This window comes from Rhinatrema bivittatum, chromosome 3 (assembly GCF_901001135.1).
Source record: "Rhinatrema bivittatum chromosome 3, aRhiBiv1.1, whole genome shotgun sequence".
Lineage (NCBI taxonomy): Eukaryota > Metazoa > Chordata > Amphibia > Gymnophiona > Rhinatrematidae > Rhinatrema > Rhinatrema bivittatum.
The window spans coordinates 88,856,977-88,878,715 of record NC_042617.1 but is presented as its reverse complement, the minus strand read 5'-3'; the positions used below and the strand labels follow the sequence as shown (position 1 = coordinate 88,878,715).

General features: G+C 46.7%; 1 protein-coding gene across 3 annotated transcripts in view; it reads right to left on the bottom strand.

Moving 5' to 3' along the window:
- Positions 1-21,739, bottom strand: part of SPTBN1 (spectrin beta, non-erythrocytic 1) — a 724,701-nt gene that overhangs the window by 245,191 nt on the left and 457,771 nt on the right. For all 3 annotated transcript variants that reach the window (XM_029593444.1, XM_029593446.1, XM_029593445.1), the window contains one exon: positions 16,067-16,823. In XM_029593444.1, the coding sequence (XP_029449304.1) occupies positions 16,067-16,823 (757 nt within the window). The remainder of the gene's footprint in view (positions 1-16,066; positions 16,824-21,739) is intronic.

The following is a 21,739-nucleotide window of genomic DNA, read 5'->3' as shown; positions in this document are numbered from 1 at the left end:
ACATACACGGCCATGACAGGCTCCTTAATCCAATGAGCTACGGTAGCTCACAAAGCTGGAGCACCCTGCTTATTCCCACCATGGAGAACAAACAGGCGATCCGTCTTTTGAAAAAACTCAGACCTCCAGATACCGCATGACAAGATGCTTAACATCCAAGGAGCGCAAAAGGTGAAACTCCTCCGCATCCCTGACCTTATCCAGGGATGGGGAAAAGATAGACTGATTTAAATGAAAGTCCAAGAGTATCCTGGGTAAGAAGGACAGAACAGTACACAGCTATAACATCCCTGGAGTCACCCAAAGAAACGGCTCCCAGTAAGACAAGGCCTGCAGCTCAGAAATACAACACGCAGAACATATAGCCACAATGAACACAGCTTTCAAAATTCAACAACCATAAGGAAACGCTATGCAGTGGTCGGAATGTAGGGCCCACCAAAATGTCCATCACCAAATTCAGACTCCACAATGGAACCAGTACCCTCAAGGTAGGCCTACGGTGCTTTTCTCCCTTCAAAAAAACGGGCCGCATCAGGATGAGACAAGGAAACACCATTCACCAGGCCTCTGAAACAGGCAAGAGCCATGACCTGCACCTACAAGGAATTAAGGGTCAAGCCTTTATTCAATCCATCCTGTAAAAAATCCAGAATGAGAGGGATCTTAACTGCATGAGGAGAAACACCCCTCGCCTCAAAAACTCTCCAAACCCGCACATAAGCCAAGGAAGTGGAGAACTTTTGAGCGTGGAGTAAAGTGGCAATCACCGCAGAGGAATAACCATGCTTTAACAGGCAAGCCCTCTCAAGAGCCAAGCCATAAGAGAATAGAGTCGGATCCTAGTGAAGAACCAGTCCATGCTGAAGCAGATCCATGTGCAGCGGAACACGAAGGGGGCCCTCCACTAGGAGTTGTCGCAAATCCGCATACCACGGATGCAAGGGCCAGTCTGGCACCACCAGGAGTACTAGTCCCCTGTGGCCTTCAATCTTGCGAATTATCCTGCCCAGCAAGGGCCATGGAAGAAAGGCATAAAGCAATCTGTCTTCCGGCCAGACCTGTATGACAGCGTCTATTCCCAGGGACCATGGATCTTTCCTGTGACTGTAGAAGTGAGGAAACTTTGCATTTTGAGAAGTTGCCAGCAGGTCTAGGAAAGGAAGGACCCAGTGATTCACAATCGGCTGAAACGCCTTGGCTGACAATACCCACTTTCCTGGGTCCAGACTCTCCCTGCTGAGAAAGTCCGCTCTTACATTGTCTTTCCCTGCAATGTGAGAGGCCGAGATCATCTGCAGATAACCTTCCGCCCATTCCATCAGCTGGTCTATTTCCCGAAATGTCCACCACCCAAGCCCGCTCCTCTCGAGCTGCAGGAGACGAAAAGACAGAGACCTACTGAAAGACTGAGTCCACTGAAAGGTTGTCCCTCTGTAGGGATGAAAACACCTAGAACCCCGTAAACAACCCCTCATACCAAAGGGACGCCGTAAATGTTTCTTATCCTCCAGCAACCGAGGCACCAGAGTCTCGCTCTACCTACTGGCCACTTTCTCCAACTCGCTCTCAAACAAGAATGAGCCTTTAAAGCGCATCTTGGAAGCTGTGTCAGCTGACTAATTTCGCAACCGGAGTTGATACCTGGCCACAATCACCGAAGTCACTCCTATGGCCGAGGTCCAGACCAAATCACACCTTGCGTCTGCTAACAAGGTGGCAGTAGGCTCCGTAACTGCTCTGGAATTCCCTATAGACTCAACCTCCTGAGAGAGAAGCAGACAAGATCTGGCCACTAGGGCGCAACAGGAGGCAATTGGAGAAATTACTTACCTGATAATTTCGTTTTCCTTAGTGTAGACAGATGGACTCAGGACAAATGGGTATAGTGTACTCCTGATAGCAGTTGGAGACTGATCAGATTTCAATCTGATGTCAGCCCTAGTACATATACCCCTGCAGGAAGTGCAGCTCTTCAGTATTCTCCTCGAAAAGCATTGGGATATATGTATGACTGAATAATTTGAATAACTTGATTAACTTTATAACTTGGTTAACTTAATTTGAACTGGCTGAATTGGCTATAGCTGGAGACCGCCAGTGCCCTCAACCGAGAAACATCGACACCCGGTAGGATGGGTGTCCTAGATGAAGGAAGCATGGCTTACCCGTGAATCACTCGCTCCCGGGGATGTCCCCCGAGGATTCCATGAGTAACGGCAGCCGTGGGTGGGATGCTGAGTCCATCTGTCTACACTAAGGAAAACGAAATTATCAGGTAAGTAATTTCTCCATTTCCTAGCGTGTAGCAGATGGACTCAGGACCAATGGGATGTATAAAAGCTACTCCCGAACCGGGTAGTAAGCTGCCAGTGACCCACTTAGTACTGCCTTTGTAAATGCTGTGTCCTCCGAGCCTAAACATCCAGGCGGTAAAACCTGGAGAAGGTGTGGATGGAGGACCATGTCGCTGCCCTGCAGATCTCGGTGGGTGACAGCATCTTGGTTTCCACCCAGGACACTGCCTGGGCTCTAGTAGAATGAGCCTTGGTTTGTAAAGGCAGTGGCTTGCCTGCTTCTACGTAGGCCGCCTTGATGACTTTGATCCAGCGGGCTATGGTTGCTCACGAGGCCGCTTTCCCTTGCTTCTTCCCGCTGTGAAGGACGAATAGATGGTCCGTTTTTCGTACGGATTCCGACCTTTCCAGGTATCGGACTAGGAGCCTGCTGACATTGAGATGGCGCAGACTTCGAGCCTCTTCCAAATTCTTATGCTCATCTGGCGATGGTAGCGAGATGGTTTGGTTGAGATGGAAGTGAGACACCACTTTGGGGAGGAACGACGGAACTGTGCGTAACTGGATGGTTCCCGGGTTGAGTCTGAGGAACGGTTCTCAGCAGGACAGTGCTTGTAGCTCGGATATACGACGAGCCGAACAGACTGCCAGCAGGAGAGACAGGCCGTGGAGAGGTCTGAAGGAGGTTCCTGCTAGGAAATCTAGGACCAGGTTGAGGTTCCAAAGAGGCACCGGCCACTTCAGGGGTGGTTGGATCTGCTTGACTCCTTTCAGAAAACGGGAGACATCCGGATGAGAGGCTATGCTGCTGCTCTCGCTCTTGGTTCCGTAGCATGACAATGCGGCCACCTGTACCTTGATGGAGTTGAGAGACAACCCCTTTTGTAGGCTGTTCTGCAGGAATTCCAAAATTGCAGGAATTTTGACTGAGCGTGGTATGTCGTCGCGGTCCTCGCACCAGGCTTCGAATACTCTCCAAATTCTTATGTATGTTAGGGATGTGGAGTACTTGTGTGCTCTGAGTAGGGTGTCAATTATTGCCCCGAGTATCCGCTCTTCCTTAGGCGAGTCCTCTCAATGGCCAGAACGTAAGAGAGAATCGAGCTGGATCCTCATGGAGGATCGGTCCCTGTTCGAGCAGGTCTCTGTGTGGAGGTAGCGGCAGGGGGCTCCCTATCAACAGTCTTTGCATGTCCGCGTACCACGGTCTTCTTGGCCAGTCCGGGGCCACTAGAAGTCCTGGCCCCCTGTGGTGTTCTATTTTGTGGATGATTGCGCACAATAGGGGCCACGGCGGGAAGGCGTATAACAGAGTGTCCTGTGGCCAGTCTGTACCAGGGTATCGATACCCTGGGACTGGGGTTCCCACATGCGGCTGAAGAAACTGGGTACTTGGGCATTGGACCGGTTTGCCAGGAGGTCCATGGTTGATGTTCCCCAACAGTTTACTATCAATTGGAATGCTGTGGTTGACAGCCTCCATTCTCCTGGTCTTTCCCGGCGATGTGGACGGCCGAGATCTCTTGAAGATTCACTTCCGTCCATGACATTAGGAGGTCTATTTCCAGAGACACCTGTTGGCTTCTGGTTCCTCCCTGATGGTTGATGTAGGCCACTGTTGTGACGTTGTCCGACATTATTCTGATCGCTTTGTCTCAGAGTCTGTGAACGAACCTTAGGCAGGCTTGTTTGACTGCCCGGGCTTCTAGACGATTGATGTTCCATCCCGACTCTTCTTCGTTCCATTGCCCTTGGGCGATTAGTTCCTGGCAGTGTGCTCCCCATCCCCGTGGTGAGTAGGATCCAGGTTAGTGAGGATAGTCTTGTTGCCTGGCTCAGATAGGCTTCTTGTAGCCACCATCATAGTTGGGCCAAACTCTTTCCGGGAGCTGAAGACGTACGGTGTAGTTCTGGGATAGTGGATTCCATCGTGATAGTAGTGAGCATTGTAGGGGTCTCATGTGAGCTTGTGCCCATGGCACTACTTCCAATGTGGATGCCATGAGGCAGAGGACTTTTAGGTAATCCCATGTTGTGGAGCGAAGTTCACTCAACAGGGTTCGTAACTGGGTCATCGGTTTTGATGATCTTGTTGGTGTCAGGATGAGCTTGTCTTGTTTGGTGTAGAACCGGACTCCCAAGTATTCCTTCCTCAGTGTTTCTGCCACCACTATGATCTTGGTGAACGTCCGGGGTGCAGTGGCTAACCTGAAAGGTAGTGCTCGGAACTGGTAGTGACTGTCCAGGATCGAGCGTAGAAAACGCTGATGTTCTTGATGGATCGGAATGTTAGGTAGGCTTCCGACAGATCCAGGGATGTAAGGAATTCTCCCGGTTGTATCGCCCTTATTACCAAGTGTAGAGTTTCCATGCGGAAGCGAGGAATCTTCAGGTGACAGTTGACCGCCTTGAGATCCAGGATGGGTCTGAACGTTCCTTCTTTCTTGGGGATGATAAAATAGATGGAATAATGTGCAGTATTTATTTGTTGTAGAGGCACCGATGTTATAGCCTCTAAGGCTAGCAATCTGGTCAGTGTAGCTTCCACTGCCATCCTCTTGTAAGGGTCGTGTCAGGGAGATTCCACAAACTTGTCCAGAGGGAGGTGGTGGAAATCCAGGTAATATCCCTCTCGAATGATGGATAGGACCCACTTGTCCGAAGTTATCTCGACCCATCTTTGGTAGAATAGGGCAAGTCTGTCCCCTATGGCTTCTTCCTTTGGATGGGTCAGCTGATTTTCATTGTGGGGTGCGGCTGGGGCCTGAGCCAGAGCTGGCTCCCCTTTTGTTTTGCTTGTTCCGAAAGGACTGGCTCCGGCCTGCGGGGCGGGCCACTTGATATGTGCTTCTAAATGGGTTGAAGCGCTGTGATCCTCTGCCCCTGGAGGTTCGGGGGAAGGATCGCTGGTTTCTCTTATTCCTGTCCTCCGGTAGCCGCAGCAGTGGGGACTCGCCCCATTTGTTGGCTAGTTTCTCTAGTTCGCTTCCGAACAGGAATTTTCCCTTGAAAGGCATCCTTGTGAGTCTCGTTTTGGAGGATGCATTGCCCACCAGTTTCGGAGCCAGATTTGTCTTCTGGCTGCCACGGCAGATGACACTTCTAGTTGCTGTGTGTACCAGATCAGAAGCAGCGTCCGCGAGGAATGACACAGCTTGTTCCAGGGCCTCCCCAGGAGTGTTGTTCCTGATCTGTGCTAAGCAGGCGTGTGTCACCACAGCACAGCAGGCCGCGATCTGTAAAGACATTTCGGAGACGTCAAAGGACTGTTTGAGGATAGATTCCAGATGTCTGTCTTGAGCATCCTTGAGTGCTGCTCCTCCCTCCACTGGGATAGTAGTGTGCTTAGAGACCACGCAGACCATGGCATCCACTTTCGGACATGCCAGGAGATCTTTGGCGGCTGGGTCCAGAGGGTACATGGCTGCCACAGCCAGGCCCCCTTTGAATGTAGTTTCTGGGGCATCCTATTCCAGGTCAATTAGTTGCTGGTCGGCTTGTAATAGTGGGAAATGGCAGGAGGTCTGACGGAGTCCCTCTAATAGTGGGTTCGTCTTAGGTTCCCCCGAGGCATTTGTGCCCAGGATAGCAAGCTCTTTTAAGCTTTGTGTGACCAGGTCTGGAAGCTCGTCCTTGGTGAAGAAGCATCTCATGGTTCAGTGGGGCTCTGTCCCCGAAGGGAGTTCCCCTTTCTCCAGGGGTTCTGAATCCTCATCTGAGTAGTCCGTGTCCCCGAAGGTAGGGCTTCTGGGCGGTGGGATAACTTCCCTGGGCATAGAGGGTCCCGACATGTTGAGGTCCTCTGGTGGAGCCTGTGGCAGTATTATAGGAGGCCCCGGTTGCATGTGGACGAAGGTATGCAGACCTTTGAAGAATTCCACCCAGGAGATAGATGCTGGGTCTAGACTAAGGGGTGCAGTGTCCCTGGGAAGCCCCGTTTGAGGGGGGGTCCCGCTGTGCAATGCTAGGTCCAGCGTCCTACTCGAGATGCTGGAGTCCGGTACCGGCTGGGGAGGGCCATGAGTTGGATCCCCTAGGGCCTCTTAGCACTGTATACACAGGGCCGTGGCCTCCTCATGCTGTGCAGCTCTAATGTGGCATGCTTGGCAAAGGCCCTGAGCTTGAGTTTATTTTCCGGTGGTGCCATTGCTTGTGTGCGTAAAATACAGTTATGCGCTCCGGTGTGTGTCGAAATTGTGCGCGTAGGTTTGGTGCGTGCTGTTGTGCGCACAGGTTGAAGTTATGCGCCCGGCACAGTAAGCGCGTGGCTATGCGTGTCGCTTGTGCGCACGGTACTTGGGCGCTCGACGTTGTGCGCCCAAGGACAGGGCGGTGAACAGAGCAAAATGGTGACGGCGACCATGCGGACAATATGGCGACCATCTCGGAGGGTCTCCACGTGGGAGGACCCTCGGATCTGACCGGGGTCTAGCCCTGCTAGGGCAGATCGACCCGGTGGCACTGGTCCTGGCTGGTGACCTGTGTGGCTCCTTGAGCTTCGGAGACCGGAGACTTTTAAATAGATTTCTACCTTACCTGGTCTCTGCGCTTCCCGGTCTCGTTCCGGGCGGTCTCCGGCTGCGGGGGGAAATGGAAAATACCTTCACCGCCGTGCTTGAGGTTACACACGCTGCCTCTCAGCATCACCTGATGTCGGGGGCTAGGTCCCTGCCGAGGGTCGGGCGCCGGACCGAGGCTTACCTCCGAGGGATCGCGGAAATCACATCGGGAAATCTCAACTGGGGGAGGGACCCAATGGGTGCCACTGCAGGAGAGCGGGGCTCGTCTGTAGAGGTAAGATTTCTTCGGTAAAATTACTCTAACGCTGTGTGAGCGTGTATAGAATCCCTAACTACTATAGAGATGGAAAATACTGAAGAGCTGCACTTCCTGCAGGGGTATATGTACTAGGGCTGACGTCAGATTGAAATCTGATCAGTCTCCAACTGCTATCAGGAGTACACTATACCCATGTCCTGAGTCCATCTGCTACACGCTAGGAAACTAAATTCATCACCACCATCTCAAAGGCTTGCTTAAGAATAGCCTCAATCCTATTGTGTATATCCTTCAAGGCCACTCCTCCCTCTACGGGGATAGTCGTCCGCTTAGACACGACACATACCAGAGAATCCACTTTGTGAAAACTCAAATGCTTTCTCACAGTCAGATCTAGGGGGTACAGGCCTTCCAATGTCTGACCCCCTTTAAATTTTGCCTCTGGGGCATCCCATTCCAGATCAATTCCTGGATGGCATCCATCACCGGGAAAAAGCAAGAGGCTTTACGAAAGGAAACCAAAATGGGATTCTTCTTCTTTGGCTCTGACATAGCATCCAAACAAACACCACCCAGATGTTTCAAGGTCTGAGAAATCAGGGTTGGCGGTTCATCTCTCTGAAAGAACCTCAACACAGTTCGATACGGTTGAAGCCCTGGAGGAGTTTCCCCATCTTCCGGGGAATCAGGATCAACCTCATCAGTGATATCCAGATTTCTGTTGGGAACACTGCAGGGAACAGAGGCAAACCCCAGTGCTTAAGCATAGGGCTGGAAGAGGGAGGAGCCACTGGCTGAGGATGGGGAAAGCAGAGGACTGCGCCTGAAGAAAGGCTTGTAAGACTTGAAAAAATTCCACCCAAGAAAAAGCAGCTGGGTCAAGACGAAACCCAGAAGGAACTGGAGTTGGTCCCACCGAGGAGCCAGTCAAGGGATAACCTAGATCTGGCATCCCCCTAGTCAAGGCAGTGACCAACTCATCATAAGAATGGGAAGAGCCAGGCTTAGCAAAATCGGAGGAATACAACTCTCCCTGAGCGTCTGAGTAGCGCTGACACAGGTTAAAAGCCAGGTCAAGCTGAGAAGCCCTAATATGACAGGCAACACAAATAGGAAGATGCTTAGGCTTCTTGCTTACCAGCACTCAAAAATTAAATGCCTAAAAAAGGGTGAGGCAAGGCACACGCACAACCTGTGTGCTAAGTTAAGTGCGTAAAAAAAGTTTGAGAGCATAAAAAGCGTGCCCAAAATCCAAGCACATGCTGCGCACACCAACTGCCTATAGAGGGCAGCAGAATATGCACAAGTGTGTGCAAAAATGGCTGCCACACCACAGCCTACCATGCGACGTGCAAGATAAAAGCCTAAGTGCGGGACCTAGAGCACTGGGGGCCACTCAACCCTCCAGGCTGCCCAGTTCCCCAACCCCAAAGGGAACGAGAAGGAACATTAGCAAGGCGCGCTGAGAACTGAGACCAGAGGAAGATCTGAGACCCCTCTGTCTCTGAGTCAGGTAAAAAGTTCTCTTTTTTTTGTTTTTTAAACCTTACCTGAGCTCAGCGTTGCCAGCTGCGTACAGAGACTGTCTCCAGCTGCAGGGGGGAGAGGGCATCTGCTGTCACTGCCATGCACCCGCTGCCTTTCAGCTAAACTAGCAGCTAAGTCCACACTGGGAAACCCAGCTACCAGACCAATGCACACCTCTGAGCAACCAAGGAAATCGCCTCAGGAATTCTCAACTGGGGGAGGGACCTTAAGATATTACCGCGAGAGAGCAGGGCTTTCTTGTCCTGAATTTAGAATTTCAAATTTCTCCTTTCAAAAAGCTCAAAGCAATCCCCATAGGGAGATGCACATCCACCATCTGCTGGAGACGGAGAATATTGGTAGGCTGGGGTCTATGCAGGGTTATATGTACTGTGACATCAGCTTGCTCCATCTCTATCGGCTGGCAGGGGAGCATAAACCCACTGAGTCCATCTGTCTATATGCTAGGAAAAGGGGCATTTTACAAAAACTATAGCTGACAGCTTGTTAAAAACGTATTTAATGTTTAAAATGTTTATTGTGTACTCATCAAGTGATAATTTCTCAATTCAAGAATTTATTGATCTGATAATTTCATTTTCCTTAGCGTAGATTAAAAACAGATAACCGAAACTGTACTCAAACGCACACTGATTTCTAGCAAGATTATAGATGCCCTGATCTAGGGATTGGGCAATGGCTTACCCCGTAACCTCTTGGAATCTATATTCATTTCACAGATGATTCAATGGCATCATTCTTGGGCAGCTGAGCCCATCTGTCTACACTAAGAAAAACAAAATTATCAATCAAGTAATTTCTCCATTTCCTAGCATTTAGCCAGATGGACTCAGGATCAATGGGATGTACAAAAGCTACTTTCAATTGGGGCGGGAGGCTGCCCGCGGTCCAGTTAGCACTACCCTTGCAAAGGCTGCGTCTTCTTGGGCTTGAACGTCCAGGCGATAGAACCTGGAGGTGGTGTGTAAGGAGGACGCCGCCACTGCTTGGCAGATGTAAACAGGAGACAGCAGTTAGCTTCCGTCCAGGATACTGCCTGAGTTCTAGTGGAATGAGCTTTAACCTGGAAAGGTAATAGTTTTTCTGCCTCTACAAAGGCTCCTGTGTCTCCCTCCTTGATCCAGCAAGATATGGTAGCCCGGAAAGCTGATTCGCCCTGTCTCCTTCCACTGTGAAGAACAAACAAATGGTCTGTCTTGCGCACCGGTTCTGAAACTTTCAGATTCCACACCAAAAGCCTACTGACATTTAAATGATGGAGGAGGCAGTATTCTTCTGTGTGCTTGTGCCTATCTAGGGATGGCAACGAAATGGACTGATTCAAATGAAACTCCGAGACTACCTTGGGCAAGAAGGATAGAATGGTACAAAGTTGTAATGCTCCTAGAGTCATCCGGAGGAACGGTTGCAGACATAACAATGCCTGTAGATCAGAGATGCGATGAGCTGAGCATATCGCTACCAGGAACACCGTTTTCATGGTTAACAAGCATAAGGAAAGATTGTGCAGTGGCCAAAAGGAGGGCTCTGCCAAAAACTCAGATACTAGATTAAGATTCCATAAGGGAACCAGCCACCATAATGGTGGCTGGAGGTGTTTACCCCTTTCAGAAAATGGGCCATGTCTGGATGTGCCAACAGGCAGATTCTGTTCACCTCACCCCTGACACAGGAGAGAGCCGCTACCTGGACCTTCAAGGAGTTAAGAGACAGCCCTTTATTCAAGCCGTCCTGTAAAAATTCCAGAACCAGTGGGATTTTGATTGTCCATGGGACAACACCGCGCTCCTTGCACCGGGTCTCAAATACTCTCCAGACCCGCACATACGCTAAGGACGTAGAGAACTTCTGCGCGTGGAGCAAGGTGGTAATTACTGCCACAGAATATCCACGCTTCATCAGGCGAGCCTCTCAAGGGCCAAACCATAAGACAGAATAGAGTTGGATCCTCATGAAGGACCGGACCTTGCTGGAGCAGGTCCCTGTGCGTGGGAGGCACCGGGGGGGGGGGGGGGGGGGGGGTGTCCTATTTATTTATTAAAAATGTTTATATACCGCTTTTACAATATAAAAATTAATCAAAACGGTTTACAAACAGTACATACATAATAAAATACAAAAAATTCAGAGCAGTATAGTATAAAAACTAGATAAAAACAATTGAAGGACAAAACTAATAAAAACTAAAATTAATATCCAGTCTTAGTATTCAGAATACCAAACCACAAATATTGTTAAAAGAAGTAGCTGGAGAATGGGGGAGGATGATAGTCGAGGGTGATTAAGTGTGTTCTGATGCAAAAGTCTCAAAAGATAATTGAAATAGGTAAGTTTTTAACGATTTCTTGAATTGTTGCGAGTTTGAAATTTGACGAAGAGAATATTTATTTATTTAACATTTTTCTATACCGACCTTCAAGGTTGAATACCATATCAGGTCGGTTTACATCGAACAGGGGTAGAACAGTATAACATAACGTAACATAAGGAACAACTTTTTTATAATTAGCGGAGACAAAAGCAGAGAAGCAAAAGTTACATAATAACAAGGACCTTGAACTTGGAAGCTGGTTCAGCTGGAAAAGAGAAGCCTTAAGAGTGTATTAAATTAAATACATTGTGAAATGTCCGAGCCTGGTCTAGAGCTAGTATATAATATAGTATATAGTATAGTAATATGGGGTAAGGAATTCCAAATAGATGGACCTGCAACCGAGAAAGCATTAGTAGGACTAATCCCCTGTAGTGTGAATGACCCTGCCCTGCTGGGCCACGGAGGGAATGCATATAGTAAGTCCTCTTCTGCCCAGGTCTGAACTAGGGCATCGATCCCCAGGGACCACTGATCTAATCTGCGACTGAAAAAAATCGGGGAACCTTCGCATTGTGAGATGCAGCCAGCAGGCTGATGGACGGGAGGCCCCAGCAATCTATCACCAGCTGAAAGGCTTTGGGCAATGACACCTATTCGCCTGGATCCAGACTCTCCCTGCTTAGAAAGTCTGCTCTGACATTGTCTTTTCCTGCAATGTGGGAGGCAGAGATCACCTGTCGAAGTAATCCCGCCCATTCCATAAGGAGATCTATCTCCAGTGACACTTGCTGGCTCTGGGCTCCCCTCTGGCAGTTGATGGAGAAAGTGCAGAGAAGGGCAACCAAAATGATGTGGGGCATGGAAGGGCTGCCCTTTGAGGAAAGGGTAAAGAAGTTAGGGCTGTTCAGTTTGGAGAAGAGACGACTAAGGAGGGATATGACAGAAGTCTAAAAATCATGAAAGGACTTAAACAAGTGAATGTAAATCTGTTATTTTTCTCTCTCAGATAATAGAAGGACCAGGGGGCACTCCATGAAGTTAGCAAGTAGCTCATTTAAAACAAATCGAAGAAAATTCTTTTTCACTCAGCACTTAGTTAAACTCTGGAATTCATTGCCAGGGGATGTGGTTTCAGCAGTTAATGTTACTGGGTTTAAAAAAGGTTTAGATAAGTTCCTAGAGGATAAATCCATAAACTGCAATTATGGTAATTGATAAGCAAGAGTAGCCTGTGATCTATCCAATGTTTGGGTACTTGCCAGGTACATGTGACTTGGATTGGCCACTGCTGGAGACAGGATACTGGGCTTGATGGACCCTTGGTCTGACCAGTATGGCATTTGTTATCTTCTTACCGTTGTTGCGTTGTCCTATTACGCGAACCGCCTGACCCTGGAGTATGTGGCTGAACTGTAGACACACCAATCTGACTGCTCAGGCTGGATAGGTAGGGGGCAGACTATGCTATCTCCTTGTTCCGTGGGTGAGTTGGCAAAACTTCATTGGGAAGTTTGGGCCGAACCTGAACCCAAACCTGCCCCTCTCTTGGGCTTTCAACTCCGAAAGGATTGAGACCTCCCCGAGGCCAGAGACCTCAAGTGTCAAGTTTCTGTAGGGCCGAAAGCGTTGGGAGCTCCTGGATTGACCCCCTCATAGCAGAGGGGCACTGTAACTGCTTTCTTTTATCTTCCGGTAATTGGGGCACTGGAGATTCACCCCACTTACTGGCCAACTTTTCCAATTTGCTTCCAAAGAGGAGTGATTTCTTAAAGGGCATCTTTGTGAGGTTTGCCTTTGAGGTCACGTTTGCTGACCATTTTCGCAGCCATAGTTGTCTTCTGGCCACAACCTATGGCCGAGATACAGACTAAGTAAGAGCCCGCATCAGCTAAAAAGGCAGCAGTGGGCTCCATAGCTTCTCTGAGTCATCCACCTCTCTAGAGAGAAGCAGGCACGAGCGAGCCGCCATGGCACAACAGGAAGCAATCTGTAAAGTCATTGCTGTCGCGTCAAAGGCTTGCTTAAGGATGGACTCCATCCGCCTATCATGTGCATCCTTTAAGGCCGCACTTCCTTCCACTGGGATAGTTATTCACTTTGAAACAGCACAGACCAGTGCATCCACTGTAGGGAAATACAGGCGTTCTCTTGCCGCCGGATCCATTGTCTATAGAGCTTCTAATGCTCGACCACCTTTAAAACTCGCTTCAGGGGCATCCTATTCCAGGCCAATTAATTCCTGGATGGCTTCCAGAACCGGGAAATGGCAAGAGGCTCTCTGTAGAGACACCAGAATGGGATTCTTCTTTGTTTCCATCATAGAGTCTACCCCAGGAACTCCCAGTGTCTCCAGGGTCGGAAACCAGGGCCAGCAATTTGTCTCTATGGAAAAAACATAACATGGTCCGATATGGCTCCAATCCTGGTGGGAATTCCCATCTTCCAATGTATCTGGATACCCTTCTTCATCCGTGCTGTCTAGGTCCCTGCCAGGGATACACTTGGTGAGAACTAGGCATATCTTGAGGCCTGCCGATAGGGCCTCCCTGCCCTATCAGCAGGGGTTCCGTCTAGACAGGGGCAAGTGAAGCAGACTGCGCCTGTATGAAAGCTTGAAGGCCTTGAAAAACTTCCACCCAAGAGAAGGCTGCTGGGTCCATGCCTAGCCCAGGATGTACTGGGGTAGGTGCCGCTGGATTTCCCTATCTCATGGAAGACTCAGGCCCGGTACTACTCAGCTCAGGGGTACTTCCGGTTAAGGTTGTGGCTGACCCATCCTCAGAGTGGGAGGATCCAGGCTTAGTAAAGTCTGGGGAGGCCAATTCTCCCCATGGGCCTCCTCACGGTGGTGACATAAGTAAGAAACAAGGTCAGACTGTGTAGCCCTATAATATGACAGGCAGCACAGAGAGAATGGCGCTTATGTTTCTTTGCTGCCGGAGCCATTAGGGACGGTAACTGTCTGTTCAGCCGGCTCGCGCTTGAAATTGTGTGCACAGATTTCAGGCACCTACACAGGCAGAGGTGAAGCATGCATGCAGCCCATGCGCTTGGCTTTACCTAAATTCTGCACCTAGAGGGATGTATGCATACGGATGCGCGCTATGTTGTGTGCGACATTATGCGCACATCATGTGCGCATAGCCGGCACGCACCACGCGTACAGACGCTCTATAGTGGGCAATAGAAGACGCACAAAAACATGCGCAAGATGGCATCACCACAGCCTACCACACGGTGTGCCTAAAGCAGGGCTAGCCTACCAGGGGGTCGCTCAACCCGCTCGGAAGCCCACTTCCCTTTACCTCAATGGGAACTTTTTGATATGGTACGCCAAGTAAGGAGACCGGAGGAAGTCTTACCGAAACCCCTCTAACATCTCTGAATTAAAAGGAATCTTTTTTTTTTTTTTAACTTACCTGGGCTCAGCACTTACCAGCTGAGTACAGAGACGGTCTTCAGCTGTGGGAGGGAGCCCATCACCACCTCGCTCGGCTTCCTGCAGCTGCTGCCTTTCAGCTACTTCAGCAAAGTCCAAACCGAGAACTGGCTACCGGACTAAGGCACACCTCTAAGGGATCTCAGAAATCACCGCAGGAATTCTCAACTGGGAGAAGGACCTTTAGGTATCACCGCAGGAGAGCAGGGCTCAATCTTTTTACAATTTAAAAGTAAAATTTCTTCTTCTAAAGGGTACAGCGATCCTGATAGGGAAAGAATGTCCAAATCTGCTAGGAGATGAAGAGATACTGAAGGGCTGAGGTTACTGCGGGGGTGTATCTAGGGTGACGTCAGCTTTGAAACCTGACTTCATCTCCATCTGCTGGCGGGGGAACATATAACCCATTGGTCCTGAGTCCTTCTGGCTATATGCTAGGAAAAAAGATATTACAACTTTAAGAATGCTGATGCAGAGTGACTATCAAAATCAGCAATAGGCAGGCCCCTGCTTCCTGCATCATGGGTCAGATATTGAAAGTGCGTTGAGTGCTCGATACCTATACAAGTAGGACTTATCCGGCTATCTAGTGGACCGCTGAATATCAGCGACCCACTAGATAGCCGGTTAAGTAACTTATTTATCCGGCTATCTCTTAGCTGGCTTGACAGTGGGCAGATCTGGGCGGCATAACTAATTTGGCTAAGTAGCAATATTTAGCCTTAGCTGGATAAGTTATGCGATTAAGTTATACCTGCCAATGAGCAGGTTTAACTTACCCAGATATAACTTAATCCAGCTAAACAGTGGCTTGTTTGCAAATATTCAGCAGCATAGCCATGCCACTGAATATCCCTTGTAACTTAACCGGATAAGTCATATCTTGGTAAGTTACTTCAATGGGTAGCTTTGAATTTTGGGCCCCACATTTCTATTTCCTGCTTCTCTCCAGAAGAATCCAGGAAAATCATACAGCATGTTCGAGGCTTAGAAGTTAGTGTCTCTACATCTAGCATTAATGTAGGCCAGAATGCAAGACCTGATCCAATTTTTCAAGATAATGAAGAGCAATGCTCTGAGGGGCTACACTGACAAGTTGAGAGAAAAAAAAAATATCCAGTGATCAAAGTAGGCCAAATCTTCAAAACACATTTGAGAAGATGCCTTTATTTGCAAAAAAGGCAGCTGGATTTTTTATAAAGCTCTCCTGAACATATAAAGTTAGCCTGCTATTTTAAAAGTCAGAGGATTGGCATAGTGGTTAGAGCAGTGGCCTGAGAACCACGGAAGCCAGGGTTCAAATTCTGCTTCTCACATGGATGCTCCTTGTGGCCTTAGGAAACTTCTCCTACCACTGCCTCAGATACTAACTTGGACAGTAAGACCCTTCTGGAGCAGGGAGCTATCTTCTGTACCTGAATTTGCAACTTGCCATTAGCATGGGTTTGGAAAGACGAGTAACTAAAATTAAAATGGACAATTTTATACTAGCAAATGAGATCACAAGCCGCAAGTAGTAGGCTGTAAAAGAAACTTGGAAGGCTGTAAGACTGCTTATATCAAAAATTCTTTTTTCCAGGGACACTGAAGTAGGGAATCATAAAAATAGATTTTCTGGTTCCAAAAGGATTTGTTGAATGAAGATGTACAATTTATATAATCATTTTAGAGACTAAACTTTTAACTGACCTGATTATTAAGAAATGCTTCTGCTTGCTTAGTGTCTCTGAGGAACAACTGGTAGGCATGGGATTGAGAAAGGAGGTTCTGTCTGTTCTCCCACATCTTGTGAAGCTCATTCCATCCAGTGTCCAAGGCTTGCAGACGCTGTCGTAGGAACATATACTGTGCATCGGTTTGCCCCTGGGTTACCATCTCTCCCATATCCCTCATCTTCTGGTAATCATCTTCATAGTTATCAATTTCATTCTTGATATTTTCATGCTGAGTGAGCAACTTTTCAGCCTCAGCCAAGGTGTTTGGCATATCTTCTGAAGCAATTGCAGTCTGGGTTCTGGATAGCCAGGATTGAAAGTCATCCAGATCACGCAGAAATTGCTGCAGTTTGCTGGCCTCCCCAAGAGACTCTTCACGGTTCTTTAGAGTGGTTTTCATTTCTTCCCATACATCATTGATTTCAGAAAGCCGTGACAGAATGGCCTGAGCTTGGTCAGGATGTTCAGCTTCTAGCTTTTCTGCCTCTTTCTCTAGATCAGTTAGTTTAGCTTCAATGGCTGCTAAGTCTCGTTCCATGCCCGTCAGCTTCCTCTGAAGAGCCATGACTCCAGCAAGGTCATTTCCCAATTCTTGTGTAGATTCAATGACTTTAGTCTTCTCTCTAATCCATGACTTGGTCTCATTACATTCGAGATGGTAGTTCTGGATACTCAGGGCAGAGCTAAGTGCATCCTTCCTTCTATCCACCAGTTCTCTAAACTGACTCCACCTGAAAACAGAGGAAATACAATCAAAGGTAAACTCCAAAATAAAGATCTGCATTCACATTTCACATGAACTAATGAGGACTTTAAAGTCTGTTTGGTGTAAAACAAACTGTTTTCCACAGATAGCAGGATGAATCAGCCATGACATATGGGTTTTGTTATTTGGCAGTACTGAATGGACTTCTCTTTTAGCTAGTAGAGCTTTTAGCTCTACTGACCATATGCGTGAATTCCAGCCCAGGCATTGCTTCATGAGCTTCTTCAGTTGATTTCAAAGCTGAATCTAGTTAGGTAGTCAACCCTCCAGGGAGGCAGGTGAATATTAAGCATGGCTAATTCATACTGCTATCTACGAAAAACACCATTTATGATAAGCAAACTTGCTTTTCCCCCATGATAAGTAGGGCTGAATTAGCCATGTTATATACAGAGTCCCAAGCTCAGAGTTGCAGCAGACTGTTTAATGAATAAGTAACCGTGTCCCACCATGAAGAGTATACTACTGAGTTTCAGGCTTCGCAAAACTGCTTGTCTAAATTTACTGTAATTCCTTGAGATTGCCCAGACAGATAGGACAAAGGTGTGCACTGACGACCAAATTGCAGCCTTGCAAATATCTGAGAGGTACTGCTTATAAGTGAGCAAAGGATGAGGCCATAATTCTAACTTGATGAACAATTTTTAAGCCTGCTGATGCATAGCAATGTTGTATGTAGTCTGCTATCCAATTAAACAATGTATCTTAGTAAATGCTCTGCTCAGTCTGTTAGGATTGTAACATATGAAAAGCTGCAAAGCCTTATGAAGTAGTAGAGTTCTTCTCTTGTAATAGGCCAAAGCTCTTTTGTAGTCTAGGGTATGAAAGGCTTTTTCACCTTCATGTACATATAGTCTCAGAAGAGAGTTGGCAATACGATGGACTGATTAATATGGAAATCTGATACAATTTTGGCAGAAACTTCAGGTGGGTACAAAGCACCCCTCGTTTGTGGAAAATGTGCATAAAAAGTGGATAATGAACTAATGTCTGAAGTTCGCCAACTTCCGAGAAAATCTACTTTCCATGTAAGAAACTTAAGAGAAGCAAAGTCTAACAGTTCAAAGGGTGGCTTCATTAATTGAGAGGGGACAAAATTAAAATCATATTCATAGGTGGCTTCTGCACCAGAGATTTAATATGTCATATACCTTTCATAATTTGAGATACCAAAGGAAAAGTTGATATAGGTTTACTGTCAACTTGAATATGGTAAGCCACTATGTCACTAGATACACTCTTATTGATAATATGACCAGGCCTGAATCAGAAAGAGAGCGAGCAGGTTAGTAAATGTTTGGGACCATAAGAGAATGGGTCCAAGGCATTATGCTGACACTACTTTTCCACTTAAAGCCATAGGCTCTTCTAGTTGATGACCTTTTGACAGACACTATTACGTCCTTAATCTCTTTGGATAGATGTAGATCTGCGATTATCGAGTGTTTAACATCCAAGTTGTGAGGCTAAGGGATGAAAGGTTTGGATGGACAGACTTCCTTCTTGAGTTATCAAGGATGGGTCTCATCCCAGATGAAATGGAAGATTGCTGGACAGTTGTGTAAGTTATGCAAACCAAATCTGTCTGATCCACGCTGAAACAAGGAGCATTCACCTGAGCTCAATCTTTCAACACTTTCTGCACTATCAGTGGAATCTGTGGAAAAGCGTACATGAGGTCTATACTCAGGGTCCACTGGAAAGCATCTTGAGCTGATCTGAGTTTGCCAAGTAAAAAGGAGCAAAAGACTTCTCCAGTTTTATTTTCTGTTACAAATAGCTTGACCGCTGGAAGACCATAATCCGAATAGTTTTTTGGCTGTTGATTGATATATAGACCACTTGTGAGGATGGAAAACTCTGCTGAGATGATTTGCCAACATGTTGGAGATCCCTGGACGATAAGTGGCTTGCAGGACAGCATGATGCTTACTTGCCCATTCCCATATTTTTATCGCTTCCTGGAATAAAGTCCAGGATCTTGTGGCTCCCTACTTATTCACACAGAACATGACTTAGTTGCCAGTTTGCCAGAGGAAAAGCATTTAGAGGTATCTTTAAAGGATACTAATGATGCATTAGAATTAGGGCATCCCGACAGTGAGGTTCCAATAATTAGAAAAGTAGTCCAAGTGCCTGTAACTAAAAACTCCCCTGAGCTAAAAAAATTCTAACTTATCCCTATCAATTAAAAAGCAGAACGAAAATACAAACAAAAAACAAACTTTGAAATGTTTGTATGCTAATGCCAGAAGTCTAAGAAGTAAGATGGGAGAATTAGAATGTATAGCAGTAAATGATGACATAGACTTAATTGGCATCTCAGAGACATGGTGGAAAGAGGATAACCAATGGGAGAGTGCTATACCAGGGTACAAATTATATCGCAATGACAGAGAGGAGCACTCGGGAGGAGGTGTGGCACTTTATGTCCGGGATGGCATAGAGTCCAACAGGATAAACATCCTGCATGAGACTAAATACTCGTTCATTGTAATTTCCTCTCTCAGTTACTTGTGAACCGACATGATGTGTCCCACGAATGCCGGTATATAAAAAGCGTTAAATAAATAAATAAATAAATACATACAAAATTGAATCTTTATGGGTAGAAATTCCTTGTGTCAGGGAAGACTACAGTGATAGGGGTATACTACCGTCCACCTGGTCAAGATGATGAGATGGACAGTGAAATGCTAAGAGAAATTAGGGAAGCTAACCAAATTGGTAGTGCAGTAATAATGGGAGACTTCAATTACCCAAACACCACACGGGCTGGATCTGCACTCTTAATCCACAATCCAAAACACAACAAGTGCAGAAGGACTTATCAGATCCAAAATTTATTAATATTATAACAGTTCATATGGCAACTCCACTGTCAGTTTTTTACGTATAATTCCAAGCACAAGTAGGGGTCCCCCGACACAGACCCCGTGTTTCGCCCACTGGCTGCATCGGGAGGGACAACACCATGAAATCACACAATCTGAAAATTAAATTTAAATATTTAGCATGGATCCTAAAACACAGAGGGTACAGACCGTAAAAGTGTATAAACTAATATTCAAAATTTAAACATACCTTCAATAATTTCGGCAACCGGTTAACAGGGAGTGCAAATACAATATCACCGGGCTGGCCTTTTAAACGCCAAACCACATTTTGGCGCGAATGTCAACAGCCAATCAAGATGCAGAGATGGAAAGCCAATCAGATCACGGTAGGTATTAGGTGAAAAAACTCCACTCTAATTCGCTATTCAGGCCACCAGGGGTCACTGTGTCGAGGAGATAAATCCATCTTTGTTCCCTTTGGATAAGTAGTTCAGAAAAGTTTCCGCCCCGTGATGGGGGACGGACTACATCCAGAACAAAGAATTTTAAATCTGTAATTTGATGTTGTTGTTGTAACCAATGTTCAACCAATGGCTCATTCTCCCTCCTGTTCTTTATGTTAGATCTATGTTCTATTACACAAGTTTTTATCATTCGTTTCGTCTTTCCCACATACAATTTCTGACATGGGCAATAAATTATATATACAACCCCAGTGGTTGTACAATCAGATGTACCTCGGAGGAAGAAAACCTTGGATGTGACAGGATGAATAAACTCAGATATGGTCATCGTCAGAGGACATACTGTGCAGTGACCACACGGTTTATGGCCACTGACATTCTCAGAAGTCACGGGATTCTGTACTGTATGGACCAACATATCCTTCAGATTTTTTCCCCTTCGATATGTAAATCGGAGGGTAGCTTGAAAAAAGCGATCTAACGATAGTGCTAACCAGTGTTTGCGTATAAGATCTGAGATATTTTTACTCTGTACTGAGAATGGTAAAATACAATTAATGGAATTGTCTTCAGATGAAATCTTCGGTAAAAATAGAAGATCTCTATTTACATAGAGAGCCCATTTGTATGCTCGTTTCAAAATTCTGTGCGGGTATCCCCGCTGAGTGAACCGCGTCAGCATCTGCTTAGCTTGGAGCATATATTCCTCTTTTGAAGAACAGACGACAAAACCTTAAGAATTGTCCCGTAGGAATGTTCTGTTTAAGGAAACGTGGATGACAGCTTTTATACTGTAAAAGTGTATTCTTATCAGTCTGTTTTCGAAAAATGGTAGTCTCAAAACCATTCTTTGAAACAGAAATCAAAATGACCAAAAACGGAATGGTATGAGCCTGTATATCAAAATTAAACTGGAGGTTACTGTTACAACTGTTAAGCCAGTCTAAAAAAACAAAAAATTGTATGTCTGTTCCTGACCAAACTAAAAAAATATTGTCAATGTACCTCAGCCAAGTTAAGAAAAACTGTGCCCATGGAGATGAATAAATAAACTTCTCTTCAAACTGAGCAATGTACAGGCAGGCTAGGCTTGGGGCCATTGTGGCACCCATCGCCGTACCTTTAGTTTGTTGATAGAATTGTGATTCAATGGCCACTAGGTAACTAGGGCCTGTAACTCACTAACCCTGCGAGCTGAAGTGATAGCCAAAAGGAAAATCACTTTCCATGTGAGATATTTTAGGTCACAGGAGTGAAGAGGCTCGAATGGTGGTTTCATGAGCCGACCAAGAACCAGATTAAGGTTCCAAGAAGGGGCCGGAGGACGTAAAGGTGGCTTGACATGGAGCAAGCCCTTTAAAAAGCGTTTTACGAGGTGTTGTACTGATATAGGAACATCCCCGACACCTTTATGGAAGGCGGCTACCGCACTGACATGCATTCTGATTGAAGATGTCTTTAAACCTGACTCTGAAAAATGCCAGAGATAGTCCAAAAACCTTGGGATTGGACAGGAAAAGGGATCAAGGGACTGAGAGGTGCACCATGATGTGTACCTTTTCCATTTATAGGAATAAGAT